Source organism: Hemitrygon akajei, chromosome 19 (assembly GCF_048418815.1).
Source record: "Hemitrygon akajei chromosome 19, sHemAka1.3, whole genome shotgun sequence".
Taxonomy (NCBI): Eukaryota; Metazoa; Chordata; class Chondrichthyes; order Myliobatiformes; family Dasyatidae; genus Hemitrygon; species Hemitrygon akajei.
Window position 1 is genome coordinate 3,857,857 of NC_133142.1, and position 20,641 is coordinate 3,878,497.

The following is a 20,641-nucleotide window of genomic DNA, read 5'->3' on the forward strand; positions in this document are numbered from 1 at the left end:
ATGGATGGCTGCAGTCACTGGGTACATTTAAAGTGGAAGTTAGTAAGATTATGGGGAGAAGGCAGAAGAATGAGATTCAGCTGAATAATAAATCAGCCATGACTAAAGGTGAAGCAGACTCAATGGGCTGAATGACCTTATTCTGCTATTATGTCTTACAGGGGAGTTTCTTGGGGTGGGGGGAATGGAGGAGCAAGAGTGGAATTTTAAAATTGCAGCTTTTTAAGCCAGTGCTTAGATAGCCAGCGTGAAGGGTCAGTACTGGACTGTGGGATACAGTACATAGATAACCAGGATGAAGAGTCAGTACTGGACTGTGGGATACAGTACATAGATAACCAGGATGAAGGGTCAGTACTGGACTGTGGGATATAGTACATAGATAACCAGGATGAAGGGTCAGTACTGGACTGTGGGATACAGTACATTGATAACCAGGATGAAGGGTCAGTACTGGACTGTGGGATACAGTACATAGATAACCAGGATGAAGGGTCAGTACTGGACTGTGGGATACAGTACATAGATAACCAGGATGAAGGGTCAGTACTGGACTGTGGGATACAGTACATAGATAACCAGGATGAAGGGTCAGTACTGGACTGTGGGATACAGTACATAGATAACCAGGATGAAGGGTCAGTACTGGACTGTGGGATACAGTACATTGATAACCAGGATGAAGGGTCAGTACTGGACTGTGGGATACAGTACATTGATAACCAGGATGAAGGGTCAGTACTGGACTGTGGGATACAGTACATAGATAACCAGGATGAAGGGTCAGTACTGGACTGTGGGATACAGTACATTGATAACCAGGATGAAGGGTCAGTACTGGACTGTGGGATACAGTACATAGATAACCAGGATGAAGGGTCAGTACTGGACTGTGGGATACAGTACATTGATAACCAGGATGAAGGTCAGTACTGGACTATGGGATACAGTACATTGATAACCAGGATGAAGGGTCAGTACTGGACTGTGGGATACAGTACATAGATAACCAGGATGAAGGGTCAGTACTGGACTGTGGGATACAGTACATTGATAACCAGGATGAAGGTCAGTACTGGACTATGGGATACAGTACATTGATAACCAGGATGAAGGGTCAGTACTGGACTATGGGATACAGTACATTGATAACCAGGATGAAGGGTCAGTACTGGACTATGGGATACAGTACATTGATAACCAGGATGAAGGGTCAGTACTGGACTATGGGATACAGTACACTGATAACCAGGATGAAGGGTCAGTACTGGACTGTGGGATACAGTACATAGATAACCAGGATGAAGGGTCAGTACTGGACTGTGGGATACAGTACATTGATAACCAGGATGAAGGGTCAGTACTGGACTGTGGGATACAGTACATAGATAACCAGGATGAAGGGTCAGTACTGGACTATGGGATATAGTACATTGATAACCAGGATGAAGGGTCAGTACTGGACTGTGGGATACAGTACATAGATAACCAGGATAAAGGGTCAGTACTGGACTGTGGGATACAGTACATAGATAATCAGAGTGAAGGGTCAGTACTGGACTATGGGATACAGTACATTGATAACCAGGATGAAGGGTCAGTACTGGACTGTGGGATACAGTACATAGATAACCAGGATGAAGGGTCAGTACTGGACTGTGGGATACAGTACATTGATAACCAGGATGAAGGGTCAGTACTGGACTGTGGGATACAGTACATAGATAACCAGGATGAAGGGTCAGTACTGGACTGTGGGATACAGTACATTGATAACCAGGATGAAGGTCAGTACTGGACTATGGGATACAGTACATTGATAACCAGGATGAAAGGTCAGTACTGGACTATGGGATACAGTACATTGATAACCAGGATGAAGGGTCAGTACTGGACTATGGGATACAGTACATAGATAATCACAGTGAAGGGTCAGTACTGGACTGTGGGATACAGTACATTGATAACCAGGATGAAGGGTCAGTACTGGACTGTGGGATACAGCACACTGATAACCAGGATGAAGGGTCAGTACTGGACTGTGGGATACAGTACACTGATAACCAGGATGAAGGGTCAGTACTGGACTATGGGATACAGTACATTGATAACCAGGATGAAGGGTCAGTACTGGACTATGGGATACAGTACATTGATAACCAGGATGAAGGGTCAGTACTGGACTGTGGGATACAGTACATAGATAACCAGGATGAAGGGTCAGTACTGGACTATGGGATACAGTACATAGATAACCAGGATGAAGGGTCAGTACTGGACTGTGGGATACAGTACACTGATAACCAGGTTGAAGGGTCAGTACTGGACTATGGGATACAGCACACTGATAACCAGGATGAAAGGTCAGTAATGGACTATGGGAAACAGTACATTGATAACCAGGATGAAGGGTCAGTACTGGACTGTGGGATACAGTACATAGATAACCAGGATGAAGGGTCAGTACTGGACTGTGGGATACAGTACATAGATAACCAGGATGAAGGGTCAGTACTGGACTGTGGGATACAGTACATTGATAACCAGGATGAAGGGTCAGTACTGGACTGTGGGATACAGTACATAGATAACCAGGATGAAGGGTCAGTACTGGACTGTGGGATACAGTACATTGATAACCAGGATGAAGGGTCAGTACTGGACTATGGGATACAGCACACTGATAACCAGGATGAAGGGTCAGTACTGGACTGTGGGATACAGTACATTGATAACCAGGATGAAGGGTCAGTACTGGACTGTGGGATACAGCACACTGATAACCAGGATGAAGGGTCAGTACTGGACTGTGGGATACAGTACACTGATAACCAGGATGAAGGGTCAGTACTGGACTATGGGATACAGTACATTGATAACCAGGATGAAGGGTCAGTACTGGACTGTGGGATACAGTACATAACCAGGATGAAGGGTCAGTACTGGACTGTGGGATACAGTACATAGATAACCAGGATGAAGGGTCAGTACTGGACTGTGGGATACAGTACATAGATAACCAGGATGAAGGGTCAGTACTGGACTGTGGGATACAGTACATAGATAACCAGGATGAAGGGTCAGTACTGGACTGTGGGATACAGTACATAGATAACCAGGATGAAGGGTCAGTACTGGACTATGGGATACAGTACATAGATTATCAGAGTGAAGGGTCAGTACTGGACTGTGGGATACAGTACTTTAATAATCAGAGTGAAGGGTCAGTACTGGACTATGGGATGTAATAAGGAAAGTGACTGAAGTGGCAGTGGGCGAATATTTTAGGGGTAGTGACAGCGCAGCCCTATGCATCTAGTTGAAAATTAAGGCTCCAAATTGGGGAAAAGACTGATGTAAATACCTTTGGACATTATCAGAGTCAACATCCAACAAGTGGAAATCAATTGAAAGTGGGAATAGTGAGAGTTTGGGGCCAAAATGTTGTCAGAAGGGCGAAAGGCATCGGCAGCAAATCCAAAGGATCTTGGACACGAGTGGATTGAGTGTTGGATAAAGAACCAAAAGCACTGAATAGTTACATTGATCTGAAAACAGAAGATAATCTTCACAAGTATAAGATGTGCAGGGAGTTTCCCCATCCAAAATTAATCAGTTACATAACACGAAAGGGAAATTCTGTTGGAACTCTTTGAAATTATAACTTGCTGGATATGAATAAATGAGTAATATATAATGATTAGTTTTCTTTCTCCAGACTTTCAACAGTTAGAGTTATTACACAATGATAGGTTCAGTATTGAACACAGAATAGTATATAGCACAGGACCAGACCCTTCAGCCCACGATAATGTACTGGAGTCATGTATTGCCATTGGTGTAATATATTGTTAAGAATTCATTAACTGACAGATAAAAGAATTAAAAGCTGCTGAGAGGAGCACTGGGGTCTCCTTTGCCCACCTACGTTTTGACATTTACTGTGAGCGTTGTAGACAAAGGGCCCAAAACATTACTGAGGATCCCTATCACCCATCCCACAATCTCTTTGATCCACTACTGTCAGGAAGGAGGTACAGGGGGATCAGGACTAGAAACATAGGAACATAGAAAACCTACAGCACAATACAGGCCCTTCAGCCCACAAAGTTGTGCCCAACATGTCCCTACCTTAGAAATTACTAGGCTTACCCATAGCCCTCTATTTTTCTAAGCTCCATGTACCTATACAAGAGTCTCTTAAAGAACCTATCGTATCTGCCTCCGCCACCGTTGCCGGAAGCCCAATCCACGCACTCATCACTCTCTGAGAAAAAAAACTTACCCCTGAAATCTCCCCGGTACTTACTCCCCAGCACCTTAAACCTGTGTCCTCTTGTGGCAACCATTTCAGCCCTGGGAAAAAGCTTCTGATTATCCACACGATCAATGCCTCTCATCATCTTATACACCTCTATCAGGTCACCTCTCATCCTCCGTCACTCCAAGGAGAAAAGGCCGAGTTCACTCAACCTGCTTTCATAAGGCATGCTCCCCAATCTAGGCAACATCCTTGTAAATCTCTTCTGCACCCTTTCTATGGTTTCCATATCCTTCCTGTAGTGAGGCGACCAGAACTGAGCACAGTACTCCAAGTGGGGTCTGACCAGGGTCCTATATAGCTGCAGCATTACCTTTCGGCCCCTAAATTCAATTCCACAATTGATGAAGGCCAATATACCGTATGCCTTCTTAACCACAGAGTCAACCTGAGCGTCCTATGGACTCGGACCCCAAGATCCCTCTGATTTACCACACTGCAAGAGTCTTACCATTAATACTATATTCCGCCATCGTATTTGACCTACCAAAATGAACCACTTCTCACTTATCTGGGTTGAACTCCATTGCCACTTCTCAGCCCAGTTCTGCACCCTATCAATGTCCCGCTGTAACCTCTGACAGCCCTCCACACTATCCACAACACCCCCAACCTTTGTGTCATCAGCAAACTTACTAACCCATTCCTCCACTTCCTCATCCAGGTCATTTATAAAAATCATTTAGAGTAAGGGTCCCAGAACAGATCCTTGAAGCACACCACTGGTTATTGACCTCCATGCAGAATATGACCCGTCTACAACCACACTTTGCCTTCTGTGGGCAAGCCAGTTCTGGATCCACAAAGCAATGTCCCCTTGGATCCCATGCCTCCTTATTTTCTCAATAAGCCTTGCATGGGGTACCTTATCAAATGCCTTGCTGAAATCCATATACAATACATCTACTGCTCTTCCTTCATCAATGTGTCTAGTCACATCCTCAAAAAATTCAATCAGGTTCATAAGGCACGACCTGCCCTTGACAAAGCCATGCTGACTATTCCTAATCATATTATGCCTCTCCAAATGTTCATAAATCCTGCATCTCAGGATCTTCTCCATCAACTTACCAACCACAGAAGTAAGACTCACTGGTCTATAATTTCCTGGGCTATCTCTACTCCCTTTCTTGAATAAGGGAACAACATCCGCAACCCTCCAATCCTCCGGAACATCTCCCATCCCCAATGATGATACAAAGATCATTGCCAGAGCCTCAGCAATCTCCTCCCTCGCCCCCCACAGTAGCCTGGCATACATCTCAACCGGTCCCAGCAACTTATCCAACTCGATGATTTCCAAAAGCTCCAGCACATCCTCTTCCTTAATATCTACATGCTCAAGCTTTTCAGTCTGCTGCAAGTCATCACTACAATCACCAAGATCCTTTTCCATAGTGAATTCTGAAGTAAAATATTCATTAAGTACCTCTGTTATTACCTCTGGTTCCATACACACTTTCCCACCGTCACACTTGATAGGTCCTATTCTTTCACATCTTATCCTCTTGCTCTTCACATACTTCAAGTCAAGTCACTTTTATTGTCATTTTGACCATAACTGCTATGTACAGTACATAGTAAAAATGAGATGTTTTTCAGGACCATGGTGTTACATGACACAGTACAAAAACTAGACTGAACTATGTAAAAAACAGACGAAAAAAACAATACACTAGACTACAGACCTCCCCAGGACTGCATAAAGTGCACAAAACAGTGCAGGCATTACAATAAATAATAAACAGGACAATAGGGCAGTAACGTGTCAGTCCAGGCTCTGGGTATTGAGGAGTCTGATAGCTTGGGGGAAGAAACTGTTACATAGTCCGGTCGTGAGAGCCTGCATGCTTTGGTGCCTTGTAGAATGCCTTGAATCCTGCCCGCCAAGGCCTTCTCATGGCCCCTTCTGGCTCTCTTAATTTCCTTCTTAAACTCATTCCTGTTAGCCTTATAATCTTCTAGATCTCTAATATTATCTAGCTCTCTGAACCTTTTGTAAGCTTTTCTTTTCTTCTTGACTAGATTTATTACAGCCTTTGTACACCACGGTTCCAGTACCCTACCATAACTTCCCTGTCTCATTGGAACGTACCTATACAGAAGTCCACGCAAATATCCCCTGAATATTTGCCACATTTCTTCCATACTTTTCCCTGAGAACATTTGTTCCCAATTTAAGCTTCCAATTTAACTGCCTGATAGCCTCATAATTCCCCTTACTCCAATTAAACACTTTCTAACTTGTCTGTTCCTATCTCTCTCCAATGCTATTGTAAAGGAGATAGAATTATGATCACTATCTCCAAAATGCTCTCCCACTGAGAGATCTGACACCTGACCAGGTTCATCTCCCAATACTAAATCAAGTACAGCCTCTCCTCTTGTAGGCTTATCTACATATTGTGACAAGAAACCTTCCTGAAACACACCTAACAAACTCCACCCCATCTAAACTCCTTGCTCTAGGGAGATGCCAATTGATATTTGGGAAATTAAAATCTCCCATCACGACAACTCTGTTATTACACCTTTCCAGGATCTGTTTCCCTATCTGCTCCTCGATATCCCTGTTACTATTGGGTGGCCTATAAAAAACACCCAGTGAAGTTATTGACCCCCTTCCTGTTCCTAACCTCCACCCACAAACACTCTGCAGACAATCCCTCCATGGCGTCCACCTGTTTTGCAGCCGTTACACTATCTTTGATCAACAGTGCCACGCCCCCATCTCTTTTGCCTCCCTCCCTGTCCTTCCTGAAACATCTAAAACCCAGCACTTGAAGTAACCATTCCTGTCCCTGAGCCATCCAAGCCTCTGTAATAGCTCCAAGTACTGATCCACGATCTAAACTCATCCACTTTGTTCACAATACTCCTTGCATTAAAGTAGACACATCTCAAACCGTCGGTCTGAGCACGTCCCTTCTCTATCACCTGCCGATCCTCCCTCTCGCACTGTCTACAAGCTTTCTCTATTTGTGAGACAACCGCCTCTTTCCCAGTCTCTTCAGTTTGGTTCCCACCCCCACCAATTCTGGTTTAAACTCTCTCCAGTAGCCTTAGCAAACCTCCCCGCCAGGATATTGGACCCCCTGGGATTCAAGTGCAACTCATCCTTTCTGTACAGGTCATACTTGCCCCAAAAGAGGACTGCCAGACTGGGTAACAGATTCTTCCCTCAGATGGTGAGATTAATGAATACCCTGCCACTACTGAGGTCTCATCACTAGGACAGTGAGCTGTTTACTGTTTACCTGTGCTACACACAACATTAACTTGTGATATTTTGTTTTATATGCTGGGTGTGATGTATGTTTTGTGGTGCATCGTGGTTCGGAGGGAAGTATTTTCGTTTGGTTGTAAATGTAGTCCGATGACAATAAACCTGAACTTGAGTAAATGGAATAGAAAGTGTGGCCACTGGGATAGGAGTTGTTCACAATTTATATTAATGGCTTGGATAAGGTGAAACAGATCAATGTTTGCGATGATTCAGCCAGATGGCATTGTGGCCTATGAGGAGGATATGGAGGGGATGTAAACAGTTTTAATAAATAGACAAGGACACGGTTGGTGGAATTTGTTATGGAAAAGTGACAGGTTAGCTATGGTGGAAAGGTCAATTTATTTCTTTTAACTAGATTGGCAGCCAAAGGGCTTGCTTTTCTGCTGTAGTGTTCTATACTGAATGATTGTCCTGCATTGTAATCCTTTTAAACAAGTCACTGAAAATTAGAATGATGCTCAGGAAGGCAAAAAGGGAAGGATTTATTGCAGAAGCATTCCAGGAAAAATAAAAGCCATCTTTTTCCAATTATATAAGAACCCCAGTGAGCCAGCACTGTGTACAGGTCTGGCCTCCCCTATCCGGGGAAACACATCACTGAGGGAGTACAAAGATTCTTGGGATCAAGAGTTTATCAAGCAAAGCAAGGTTAAACAGACTAGGCCTGTACACTCAAGTTTAGAAGAATGATAAACAGTTCCACTGAAATATAAAATTCATCGTGGGGTTTGACAGGGTAGATACAGAGATGATGCTTTGCCCTGGCAGTGGTATCTTGAACCAGGATTAGAGTTTCAAAACAAGGATCATTCTTCAGGATGGAACTGAGGAAAAATATCTCAAACCAGAGGGGTAGTGAATCTTTGGCACTGTTTACTGAAAAGAGTGTGGAGGGTCAGTAGCTGAGTATATTTTTGACAGAGATCAACATTTTTAGGAAACAACGGAAATAAGGGAGTTAAATAGGTAAATTGGTTTATTATTGTGCAATGTACAGAGGTTACAGTGAAAAACTTGTCTTGCTAATGGATCTACTTATTACAATTGTGCACTGACATAGTACAAGGTAAAACAATAACAAAGTGTGAATAAAGTGTTAGTTACAGAGAAAGAGCAGTGCACGCAGACATCAAGGTGCAAGTTGTAAAAAGGCAGATTTGTGAGGTCAAGAGTCTATCTTATCATATCAGGGAACTGTTCAATAGTCTTATAACAGTTAGATGGAAACTGTCCTTGAAGCTGGTGGCACATGCTTTCAAGGTTTTTCTATCTACTGCCTGATGGGAGGGAAAAGAGAGAATGTCTGGGATAGGTGGAGTCCGATTCTGTTAGCTGCTTTACTGAGATAGTGAGAAGTGTAGATGAAAAGTGCAGGAGTGTGTTCAGGAGTTGATACCCGAGTGAATAACTGTGCATGTGTGAAAGGCGGAATAGCCAATGCTGCTTCTACAGCATGTGTTCATACAAAGAATTCCCCCTACAACATCTATAAAGAGTAACTGAGCAAACCCATGACAAATCCTGCTTCACAAGAGGAATAGGATCAGTAATTCTTCCTATACCAACAGTGAATATACCCTGGTCCTGGCTTGACCCATGCCTTGGCTTCTCAGGACACCTGTGACTCAACGGCAACACAGGTTTCGGTTCAGGCCTCCCTGAACACAAATACATAGGCTGATGCTTCAGTGTAGAATATACCATCTTCTGGGCAAGTTGTTAAATCAACATCTCAGGTTGGATAACTTGAAGGTGGAAAAAGATCCCACACAATTTCAAACTGAGGGGAATGAACTGTGGCATCATTTTTTTTAGTTTTAATTTACACAATTTGTTAAGCCAGAAAGCAACAAATTTCATGACTTCTGTCAGTGACAATAAACATGATTCAGATCACACTTGGCAATGCCATGCTCTTCAAATGGTGGTATCTGAATTTTTACTTGTACAACAGACCAGTGTTGTTTTTTAAAAAAAAAGAGATACAGCGCTAGTCAGGCCCTACTGGCCTTTCGAGCCGTGATGCCCAGCAACCCTCAATTTAATCATAGGACAACTTACAATGACCAGTACCTGGGGGTGCACCCACACAGAAGTTGTCCACAAGAAGGGCCAGAGTCACCTCTGCTTCATGAGGAGACTGAGGTCCTTTGGAGTATGTAGGCCTCTCCTTCATGTGACCTACCAGTCTGTTGTTGCCAGCACAATCTTCTACGTGGTGGTGTGTTGGGGCAATGGCATCAACACAGGTGATGCCAACAGGCTCAATAAACTGATCAGAAAGGCTTGCTCTAGTCTAGGAGTCAAACTGGACACACTGGAGGTTGTGGTAGAATAAGGGACCCTACTGAAAATCCTGGCAATTCTGGACAGTGTTCCTTACTCTCTGCGTGCCACATTGGCTGATCAGTGGAGCACTTTTAGTTACAAACTAAGACAATTGCACTGCTCCAAAGAGCACCATATGAGGTCTTTCTTACCCTCAGCCATTTGGCTCTATAATGTCAACCTTTGGAAGTGACGACCTCCTCTTGTCAGACTGTTTGAAGTAACTTTTTTTTAATTCTTTCTTACTTTTCTCATATTTGTACATCTCTGGACTTGTAATGCTACTGTGACACTGGGATCAATAAAGTGTCTATCTAACCTACTAACTGGCACATCTTTGGACAGTGGGAGGAAACCCAAACAATTCCATGGGAGGATGTACAAACACTTTATAGAGGATGTTGGGATTAAACTCCGATGCCCCGAGCTGCAATAGCATTACGCTAACACTATGCTACTGTGGTGCCCAAAGGCTGGTCCTGACAGTCCGACATTCTCAAATACTGAGTGCCAGCTTAGATTTCATGAGGAGGAAACTCTCCAGGGTTTAAGTCCATTTCTCCCCCCTTCTTACCTGTGTGGAGGGTCCAGGTGCAGGTGTTGACTGCGTTACCATCGTAACGGCCCCGCTCTGAGCTGGAGCTGCGGTGGTTGCAGTGTTGGTTGTCCCTGCTGTTGCAGTTTCACCATGCACACTTTCAGGGAGACCTTGAGCATTCATGGGTGGAGGCTGGACTGCAAAAGGTGGAGACAGAAAACAAATGGAGAGACAGAAAATCACATTAATTGGAGCTTCAGTGTTATCCAGACACTGTAGTCTCTAATAAGAAACATTATGCCACTTAATTGTTACAAAAACCCCAGTTGGTTCAATAATGTCATTCAGCGGATCCAGTTATCCAGTCTGGCCAATGTGGTCGACTCTCAGGTTTGTGTTTAATTAGGAATGAACAAATAACGGAACATCTGCAGGAAACAGGAATTAATGGATCCTTTACCAGGTGGGAGGTTGGAACTTAATATTTGTATGCTTACATTTGACACAAAGATTGGGGATGGGGATGTGAACAGTGAGGAAGGTCGAAAGGGACAAGATTCCTGAACTGTCTGTAAGGAGTTTGTGTGTTCTCCCTGTGACTGTGTCAGTTTGAGTATCTCAGAAACTGCTGATCTTCTGGGATTTTCACACACAGCAGTCTCCAGAGTTTACAGAGAGTGGTGCGAAAAACAAAAACGTCTGGAGGGCAGCAGTTCTACAGGCAAACATCTTTTTAGTAAGAGAGGTTAGAAGAGAATGGCCAGACTGGTTCAAGCCAACAGGAAGATGACAGTAACTCAAATAATGTGTTACAACAGTGGCGTGCAGAAGACCATCTCTGAATACACAACATATTGAACCTTTAAGTGGACAGGCTACAGAAGTCAAAGACCACACCAGGTTCTTCTCCTGTATCTAATAAAGTGGCCACTGAGTGTGTACATGTGACAATATAGCAGATGGGATATCTGTGCCAGAAAATCTCATTCAGTAAGCTCATGAGGCAAAGAGGAGAAAATGGGTTTAAAATATCCAGCCAGATGAACAAAACAGTATGTCAGAGACCAAAATGATTCTAGATGCCCTGATTCCTGCTGTGCACTCACCTTGGTTAGCTGCGATATTTGCTGTGGTGGTTGTAGATGTATTGGTGGTGTTAGTTTCCATCGTCTCATGAGGGGGATTCGAACACCTAACTGGTACTTCCAACAATTCAACCTGCTGGGTCTGCGTCTCTGATGACACAGTGGTAGGCCGAGATGCTGCAACTAAAGTGGAGCCTGAATTTACCAGCTGTTGGGCTTGCTGTGTCACCATGCCACTGGGGGCAGCAACGATTGTCACCCGGTTTGGCTCAGAAGCAGGCTGGAAGGAATTCACAGATAGACAAGGATGAGTGGTGGAAAAATAAAAAGTCTTTCAGCTGTTTTGACCCAATAACAGAAACTAAGAAACTACCAAGTTCAAGCAATAGAATTGAAGAGAGGGATATCTGGAGAAGTCCTCTGATAAAAACGTGCGTAAACACATTGCAAACAATGGTACATTGTCACCAATCCAATGGATAATCCTAGTACAAGATGGATTTTTGACCTCATGAAAGGAATTGGTTTATTATTGTTACATGTATGGAGATTGCATACCGTTCAAACAGATCAGTTCAGCGTAAAGAAAAATACCAAAATACAGAATAAAAGTGTTTCAGCTACAGAGAGTGTGCAGTGCACATAGACAATAAGATGGTGGTGATCCAATTGCAGAGGGAGGTATGTAGGTCCAGGTTCTGGAGCTTTTTGATCAAGACTGTAAGAATCATGGTGTTAAACGCTGAGCTGTAGTCAATAAAATAAACAGCATCCTGACATAGGTATTTATATTGTCCAACTGATTCAAGGCCGTGTGGACAGCCACTGAGATTGCATCTGCCATAGACCCATTGTGATGATAGGCAAATTGCAGTGGGCCCAAGTCCTTGATAAGGCAGGAGTTGATTCTAGCCATGACCAACCTCTCAAAGCATTTTATCACCATAAATGAGAGTGCTACCAGACAATAATTGTTAAGGCAGCTCACATTGCTCTACTTGGGTACTGGTATAATTGTTGCCTTTTTGAAAGCAGGTGGGAGCTGTAGCAGAAGTTAGATCAAGAAGGTGGGGAGAAAGAAGTACAAGGTGGTAGGTGAAACTGGGAGAGGGGAACAATGAAGTAAAGGGCTGGGAAGTCAATTGGTGAAAGAGATAAAGAACTGGAGAAGGGAGAATCTAATAGGAAAGGATAAAAGACCATGGGGGAGGAGCACCAGAGAAGAGGTGATAGGCAGGTAAGGAGATAAGGTGAGAGAGAGAAATGGGAATGGGGAATGGTGAAGGGGGAGTGGGGCAACTACCAGAAGTTTGAGAAATTGATGTTCATCCATCATGTTGGAGGCTACCCAGACATAATGAGAGTGTGGTCTCATTGTGACAATAATGGAGGGCATGGACTGAAATGTTTGAATGGGATGGGAAGCAGAACTGATGTGGATGGCCACCGGGAGATCTTGCCTTTTCTGGTGGATGGAGCGTAGGTGCTTGGCGAAGCAGTCTCCCAATCTACGTCGGGTATCTCGATATACAGGAGGCTACATCAGGAGCACAAGACACAATAGATGACCCCAACAGATTCACAGGTGAAGTGTTGCTTCACCTGGAAGGACTGTTTGGGGCCCCAAATGGGAGTGAGGGAGGAGGTGAAGGGGGTAGGTATGGCACTTGTTCTGCTTGCAAGTACAAGTACCAGGAGGGAAATCAGTGGGGAGGGATAAATGGACAAGGGAGTTGCATAGGGAGCCTGTTTGACATTGGCCTGTGGGGAAATTACACCTCTACTAATGATCACTGAAATCTCACGTGGCAAGTAAAAAATGGCCGGCACTTGATCGCGAGGCATTCCAGATCTGGTGAACAAAGTTGGGATAGCACTTAGTTTGTACACCATGAAGAATTGATCATGAAGCAAACCTCCTCCCCACCTTTGGCTTTAAGACTCAGCAGTCCTATCTTGTCAGTATTGTGAACCTATCAAACTGAATCCCTGCATCTGGAATGGAAGGGGTTAACTAAGATTATGTGAAGAAAATACAACAACTTTTAATGTCTTTCTGCAAGTGCACTCTAGCTCTGAGATCTTCAATTTCATTTATCAGAGGTTGTATGTTTGCCAGTAAGATAGATGGTATAAGGAATCGAAAACCTCATTTAAAAAAAAAAGTGCTATTAGCCCAGCGTGACAACCTCGTTTCCACATCCATCTTAAAGGGACAGTACACTGGCCACAATCCGATCTACACTCATTGATGTTGAGCAGCAAGATTGTTTAATTGCACTAAAACAGCGTTACTAACTGTATAGACCTTAGATGCAGTTGTGGTTCTCAGTTGTAGCAGGCTGAACCGGGAATATATGATTGTTTCCATCGGAGCTGTCACTTCAAGTCGCCTTTAATTGGCACCATGGATCAGATTGTGAGGTCAAGAGTATATCTTAACATACCAAAAAACTATTCAATATTCTTATAACTGGGGTAGGAGCCGTCCTTAAATATTGTGGTACGTGCTTTCAAATTTCTGTATCTTCTGCCCGATGAAGAGAGAATGCCTGGGGTAGGTACATGATGCTTTCTATGGAGCACCAATAAAAACTGTAGTGGTTGACAGGGACATACCAAATTTCATTACCCTTCTGATGATGAGGAGGCATTGGCGAGTTTTCTTTTACTTGACTTTGTTATGGCCTTGCACTTTACTGTCTGCTCGCACTTTCTTTTGCATTCTATTGTTGTGTTGCCTTGTAAATTGGTTTATTATTGTCACATGTACCAAGGTACAGTGAAAAACTTGTAAACCATTCATACACAAATCAATTCATTACAGCAGCACACAGAAAATAATAAGAGAGCAGTGCAAGTGGCTAAGTACAGCCCCAATGCAGTATTTAAGTTTGCTGATGACACCAACATTGTCGGCTGAATCGAAGGTGGTGACTAATTGGCATATAGAAGAGGTTGAAAATCTGTCTGAGTGGTACCACAACAACAACCTCTCACTCAATGTCAGGAAACACAAAGAGCTGGTTATTGACTAAAGGAGGAAGAAACCGCAGGTCCACGAGCTAGTCCTCATTAGCGGATCGGAGGCAGAGAGGATCAGTACATTTAAATTCCTTGGTGTTATTGTATCGGTGGATCTCTCCTGGAACCAGCACACAAGTGCCATCACAAAGGAAGCATGTCAGCACCTCTACTTTCTTAAAAATTTGTACAGATTCGGCATGTCACCAAAGGAAACTTCTATAGAAGCACAATGGACAATATCCTAATTGGTTGCATAACAGCCTGGAATGGAAACACCAGTGCCTAGGAACAGAAAAGTCTGCGTAAAGTTTTGCAGATACAGCCCAGCCCATTAGATAGAGCACATTTACAAAGAGTACTGCCACAATAGAGCAGCGTCCATATCAAGGATACCATTATCCAGACCACGATCTTTTCTCGTTACTGCCAACAAGCAGGAGGTACAGAAGTCTCACTTATGAAGGTTCAGGAACAGTTGTTACTCTCCAACCATCAGGCTCCTGGGGATAACTTCACTCACCTCAACTCACTTCCAAGGACTCTAAACTCATGTTCTCAGTATTACTTTTTTTCTATTGCACAATTTGCCTCCTTTGGCACATTGATTGTTTGTCTTTGTTCATGAACAGTTTTGCATTAATTTTATTGGACTTATTTATTTTATGTAAATACCTGCAAGTAAGTGAATCTCATGGTTTGATGATAAACTTACTTTGACTTTGAATAAAGTGCAAGGTCTTAGTGATGTCAAGGGTCCACCTGTACTAACTTAACATACTATTATATTGAAATGATCTGTTTGGATGGTATGCAAAACAAGTTTTTCACTGTACCTTGGTACATGTGATAATAATAAAAAACCAATTTATATGAAATGCAAATAGCTGATCTAGGCTGACCCATTTAATCTCAACCAGATGGGTGCTGCTCTATCGGCTATGTAGAACACTCACTTTCTGGTGTGTGCAGTGGTGCACTGTGCATAACTTTGAAGAAGTTACGAGGAATGTTGACGAGGGTAAGGCAGTGGATGTAGTCTATATGGACTTCAGCAAGGCCTTTGACAAAGTTCCACATGGAAGGTTAGTTAAGAAGGTTCAGTCATTAGGTATTAATGCTGGAGTAATAAAATGGATTCAACAGTGGCTAGATGGAAGATGCCAGAGAGTAGTGGTGGATAATTGTTTATCGGGATGGAGGCCGGTGACTAGCGGGGTGCCTCAGGGATCTGTTTTGGGCCCAATGTTGTTTGTAATATACATAAATTATCTGGATGATGGGGTGGTAAATTGGATTAGTAAGTATGCTGATGATACTAAGGTAGGAGGTGTTGTGGATAATGAGGTGGGTTTTCAAAGCTTGCAGGGAGATTTATGCCGGTTAGAAGAATGGGCTGAACGTTGGCAGATGGAGTTTAATGCTGAGAAGTGTGAGGTTCTACATTTTGGCAGGAATAATCCAAATAGAACATACAGGGTAAATGGTAGGGCATTGAGGAATGCAGTGGAACAGAGAGATCTAGGAATAACAGTGCATAGTTCCCTGAAGGTGGAGTCTCATGTAGATAGGGTGGTGAAGAAGGCTTTTGGAACGCTGGCCTTTATAAATCAGAGCATTGAGTACAGAAGTTGGGATGTAATGTTAAAATTGTACAAGGCATTGGTAAGGCCAAATTTGGAATATTGTGTACAGTTCTGGTCACCGAATTATAGGAAAGATATCAATAAATTAGAGAGAGTGCAGAGACGATTTACTAGGATGTTACCTGGGTTTCAGCACTTAAGTTACAGAGAAAGGTTGAACAAGTTAGGTCTCTATTCATTGGAGCGTAGAAGGTTGAGGGGGGATTTGATCGAGGTATTTAAAATTTTGAGAGGGATAGATAGAGTTGACGTGAATAGGCTGTTTCCATTGAGAGTAGGGGAGATTCAAACGAGAGGACATGATTTGAAAGTTAGGGGGCAAAAGTTTAAGGGAAACACGAGGGGGTATTTCTTTACTCAGAGAGTGATAGCTGTGTGGAATGAGCTTCCTGCAGAAGTAGTAGAGGCCAGTTCAGTTGTGTCATTTAAGGTAAAATTGGATAGGTATATGGACAGGAAAGGAGTGGAGGGTTATGGGCTGAGTGCGGGTAGGTGGGACTAGGTGAGATTAAGAGTTCGGCACGGACTAGGAGGGCCGGAATGGCCTATTTCTGTGCTGTGATTGTTATATGGTTATAACATCCAACTGTCCATCAAGTTCCCACCAAAACAAAATAAAGATTCACTTGAAAAATAATTCTACGGATCAAAGTAAAAGAAGGTGAAATGTTGAGCACAAGGCATGCAGTACAGGACAGCTCCAATTAAATTCCTACCTGAAGAGTGATGATGGGAGCTGTGGAAGAGCTTCCAGTTACTGCTGTGAGTTTCTGAGAGGTATTGGGGGATGCACTGATTACCTGGCCGGCAAGGTTGGTGATGGTGCCAAGGGTTGCAATGGGAGTGTTGACTGTGGGCGATACAGAAGACACTCCTGCCAGTGTGGTGCCTATCGTCCCCAACGTAGTGGCATCTAATAAACAATTTAAAAATCAGTCAAAAGAATTACCAACAGGTATCACTCAATTCTAATTTTAAAAAAGAATCACATTCAAACCAACTTACCCCAAAACCCTCGTAAAACATTTGTAGGTATTTATCCCAGTATTATTTTTTTGGTAAGACCCATTTTTATGTTTTTGCAATCCCCATTTTGAAACAATTAAGAACAAACTTATAGAGTCATCGAACACCACAGCACAGAAACAGCTCCTTTTGCCCATCTGGTCTATACCTGACTATTATTCTGACTAGTCCCATCGACCAGCCCTCCATACCCCTCCCATCCATGTACTTATCCAAACATCTCTTAAATGTTGCAATCAAACTTGCATCCACCACTTCTGCTTGCAGTTCATTCCATGCTCTCACCACCATGAGTGGAGCTCCCTCTGATGTTCCCCTTAAGCATTTCACCCGTAACCTATGATCTCTAGTTTTCACCCAGCCTCAGTGGGAAAAGCCTGCTTGCACTATCTATACCACTCAATTTTATATACCCATCAAATGCCCCCTCATTCTCCTATGCTCCTAGAAATAAGGTCCTAACCTATATCTAAGGTCCTCAAGTGCCAGCAACATCCTTGTAAATTTTCTCTGTACTCTCATTGATATCTTTCCTGTAAGTAGGTGACCAGAACTGCACACAATATTCCAAATTTGGCCTCACCAATGTCTTATACAACTTCAACAGGACATCCCAACTCCCTGTACTCAATACTTTGATTTATGAAGACCTTGTGCTTATAGTCGATGACAAGTTGGTCCTTATACCAAGCCTCCAGGTGGGATCACAACTTCTCCCAAGTAGACAACATACATCTACACAAAGATATTCTTCCGTGAATGACATTACAATTGTACCCAGTGTCAATGTCAAACAAACACAGGCACATTTGAAAAGGTCACATTGTAATCTTGCCATCTCTCTAGCCATTACCCCTCTTTTTAAAAAAAAACAGAGTGCAATGCAGTGGTACTTAGATGTTAATTACATACCAGTGATACAGGTGAATCAGCCACAAGACAAAACACCATGATGTTGGTCATGTAACGGGTGCAAATGTTTGGGTGTGTTGGTGGTAAACCACAAACAACACATTTCTCTGTACATTTCCCATGTGATAAATAGATCTAAACCTGAATGTGAACTATCCTGGTGTAGGAGGACTGTCCATGTGTATGGGGTGGAAGGCAGGGAGGAAAGGGGTCCGTTTTGCTGTTGTTTTGTTTCTTGTATTCTTTGTTGTTCTGCCGAGCTTTTAAAATTGTGTGTTAGTTCAATTCATCCAAGTGTACGCTACAGTATTCTTTTGACTGACTGTGAACTAAATCAGTGCAGACACCTAGTGCAGATAATGGACTGCCTTCATACAATGCTTTCGATGATTGCATCCTCCAAATCTTCACTTTCACTGCAACATTCAAGATCATTGTTGATACCTTCAAATTATTCATAGTTCCTGGCTTGATGAAGTAATGGAATTGTTTAATTTACATTTCTGGCTGTTCCTAGCATTTCCAAGCCTAAATGCTTGATGCCGCGGTGAGCAAGACAGTTCTGAATTATCTTACTGCTTATATTTTGCTATCTATCAGTGACAAAAATCACAGCTTTTTGAACACAGATGCACACAACTGACACTATTTACAAAACTGTTCGCTCTAAGTGCGGTACAGAGTCTAACAGCCACAGGTGCACACGACTGACACTGGCTAAAAATAGTTTGGTTACAATCTCCTGTCACAGTTAAGTGACATAGTGTCCCAAATAAACGAAGAGAATCCCAGCAATTTTCTTGATTCATTTTTGTTCTTTGTTGTCCCAAATACGTGTTTACCCTGATTATCAATGACTTAAATACTGTACCTGGAACCCACTGTTCTTCCAATCCGTTCAAGTTAGTGCTCAAGATGCCAGCTGCCTATGAGGGACTACAACCGCACCCCCAATGGCACAAAGTTAGGGTTTCAATAGAACAAAACACATACAAGTACATACCTGTGGTTCCCTTCACTACCAAAGTTGTGAGTGCTGGTTTGGTGGTAGAAACAGTCACTGGGGTGATCAACCTGACACCACTCACTGGTGTCCCAGAGATTGTTCGTAGTATTGTGCCAGGCTGCCCTGCAGTACCTTTCAGCAAAACCTGCCCGATTGGGGGGGGGGGGGGGGGTGGGGGGGGTGGAGGTGGTAAATGGAGAACAGCAAGGACCAAAATGTTAAAATAGTTATTGCTTATCTACAGAGCAGACAAGGTGAATATTAGTATATTAGTTTCCATCTTCAAAACAATTGAAATAATAGTCAATTATTAGCCCTAATTTCCAGGAATATTGACAGTTCTGGATTGTACTATAGTGTCAGACATTTAGTGTTCAGAGCAACACACACAAAATGCTGGAGGAACTCAGTAAGTCGGGCAGCATCTATGGAGATGAATAAATGTTGATGTTTTGGCCACGAGCCTTCATCAGGACTCATGATCAATGTCCTGATGAAGGGTCTCAGCCTGAAAAGTCTACTGTTCATTTCCTTCCATAAATGCTGCTTGTGCTGCTGAGTTTCTCCAGGACTTTGTATGTTTTATTCAGGATTTCCAGGATCTCCAGAATCTCTTGTGTTTAGTTAATGTTCAGATCTACTCTTGGGAATAGAGGGATGCCTTCCTGCAAAATGCATAAGTATAAAGAAGAAAGCACATTTTCAATAGATAGGATCTGAACTTGGCTGGTCTGATCCTGGTCTAGACTGATTGGTACTTACCTTAAAAATCTTCCTACCCAGATACTGTATCTCCTGCCAACACCTCCCCCTATAAAATTTGCTGAAACCACTATTACCAGAGCATAGGACTTGTCCCCTCACACCAGGGTCAGAAGGTCACTGCTTGGCCCTCTAAACTTGTTTTACCATCCCAGGGGTGGCACAGCAGCACAAATGCTTTGCAGCACCAGTCAATTTCCGCTGCTGTCATTAGGAGTTTGTACGTTCTCCCATTGACTGAGTGGGTTTCCTCTGGCTTCCTCCCACATTCCAAATATGCATAGTTAGGATGTGGGCATGTGTATTGGCAGGGGGAGCATGGCAACATTTGCAGTCTGCACCCAGCACGTCCTCAGACTGCATTGGTTATTGTCAGAGACGACACATTTGAGAGTTAGGGGGCAAAAGTTTAAGGGAAACACGAGGGGGTATTTCTTTACTCAGAGAGTGATAGCTGTGTGGAATGAGCTTCCTGTAGAAGTAGCAGAGGCCAGTTCAGTTGTGTCATTTAAGGTAAAATTGGATAGGTATATGGACAGGAAAGGAGTGGAGGGTTATGGGCTGAGTGCGGGTAGGTGGGACTAGGTGAGATTAAGAGTTCGGCACGGACTAGGAGGGCCGAGATGGCCTGTTTCCGTGCTGTGATTGTTATATGGTTATTTTACTGTATATTTTGATGTACATGTGATAAATAAAGCTCACCT

At 43.1% G+C, this 20,641-nt stretch overlaps 1 protein-coding gene across 3 annotated transcripts in view; it reads right to left on the bottom strand.

Annotated features, from left to right (window-relative positions):
- The window catches only part of LOC140741701 (host cell factor 1-like), a 126,309-nt gene that overhangs the window by 55,550 nt on the left and 50,118 nt on the right, over positions 1–20,641 (bottom strand). For 2 of the 3 annotated variants that reach the window (XM_073071991.1, XM_073071989.1), the window contains exons 15-18: positions 19,173–19,320; positions 16,948–17,144; positions 11,583–11,841; positions 10,513–10,673 (exon numbers count right to left, since the gene is read on the bottom strand). In XM_073071991.1, coding sequence (XP_072928092.1) covers positions 10,513–10,673; positions 11,583–11,841; positions 16,948–17,144; positions 19,173–19,320 — 765 coding nt within the window. The remainder of the gene's footprint in view (positions 1–10,512; positions 10,674–11,582; positions 11,842–16,947; positions 17,145–19,172; positions 19,321–20,641) is intronic. The other variant, XM_073071990.1, reaches the window with a different exon arrangement.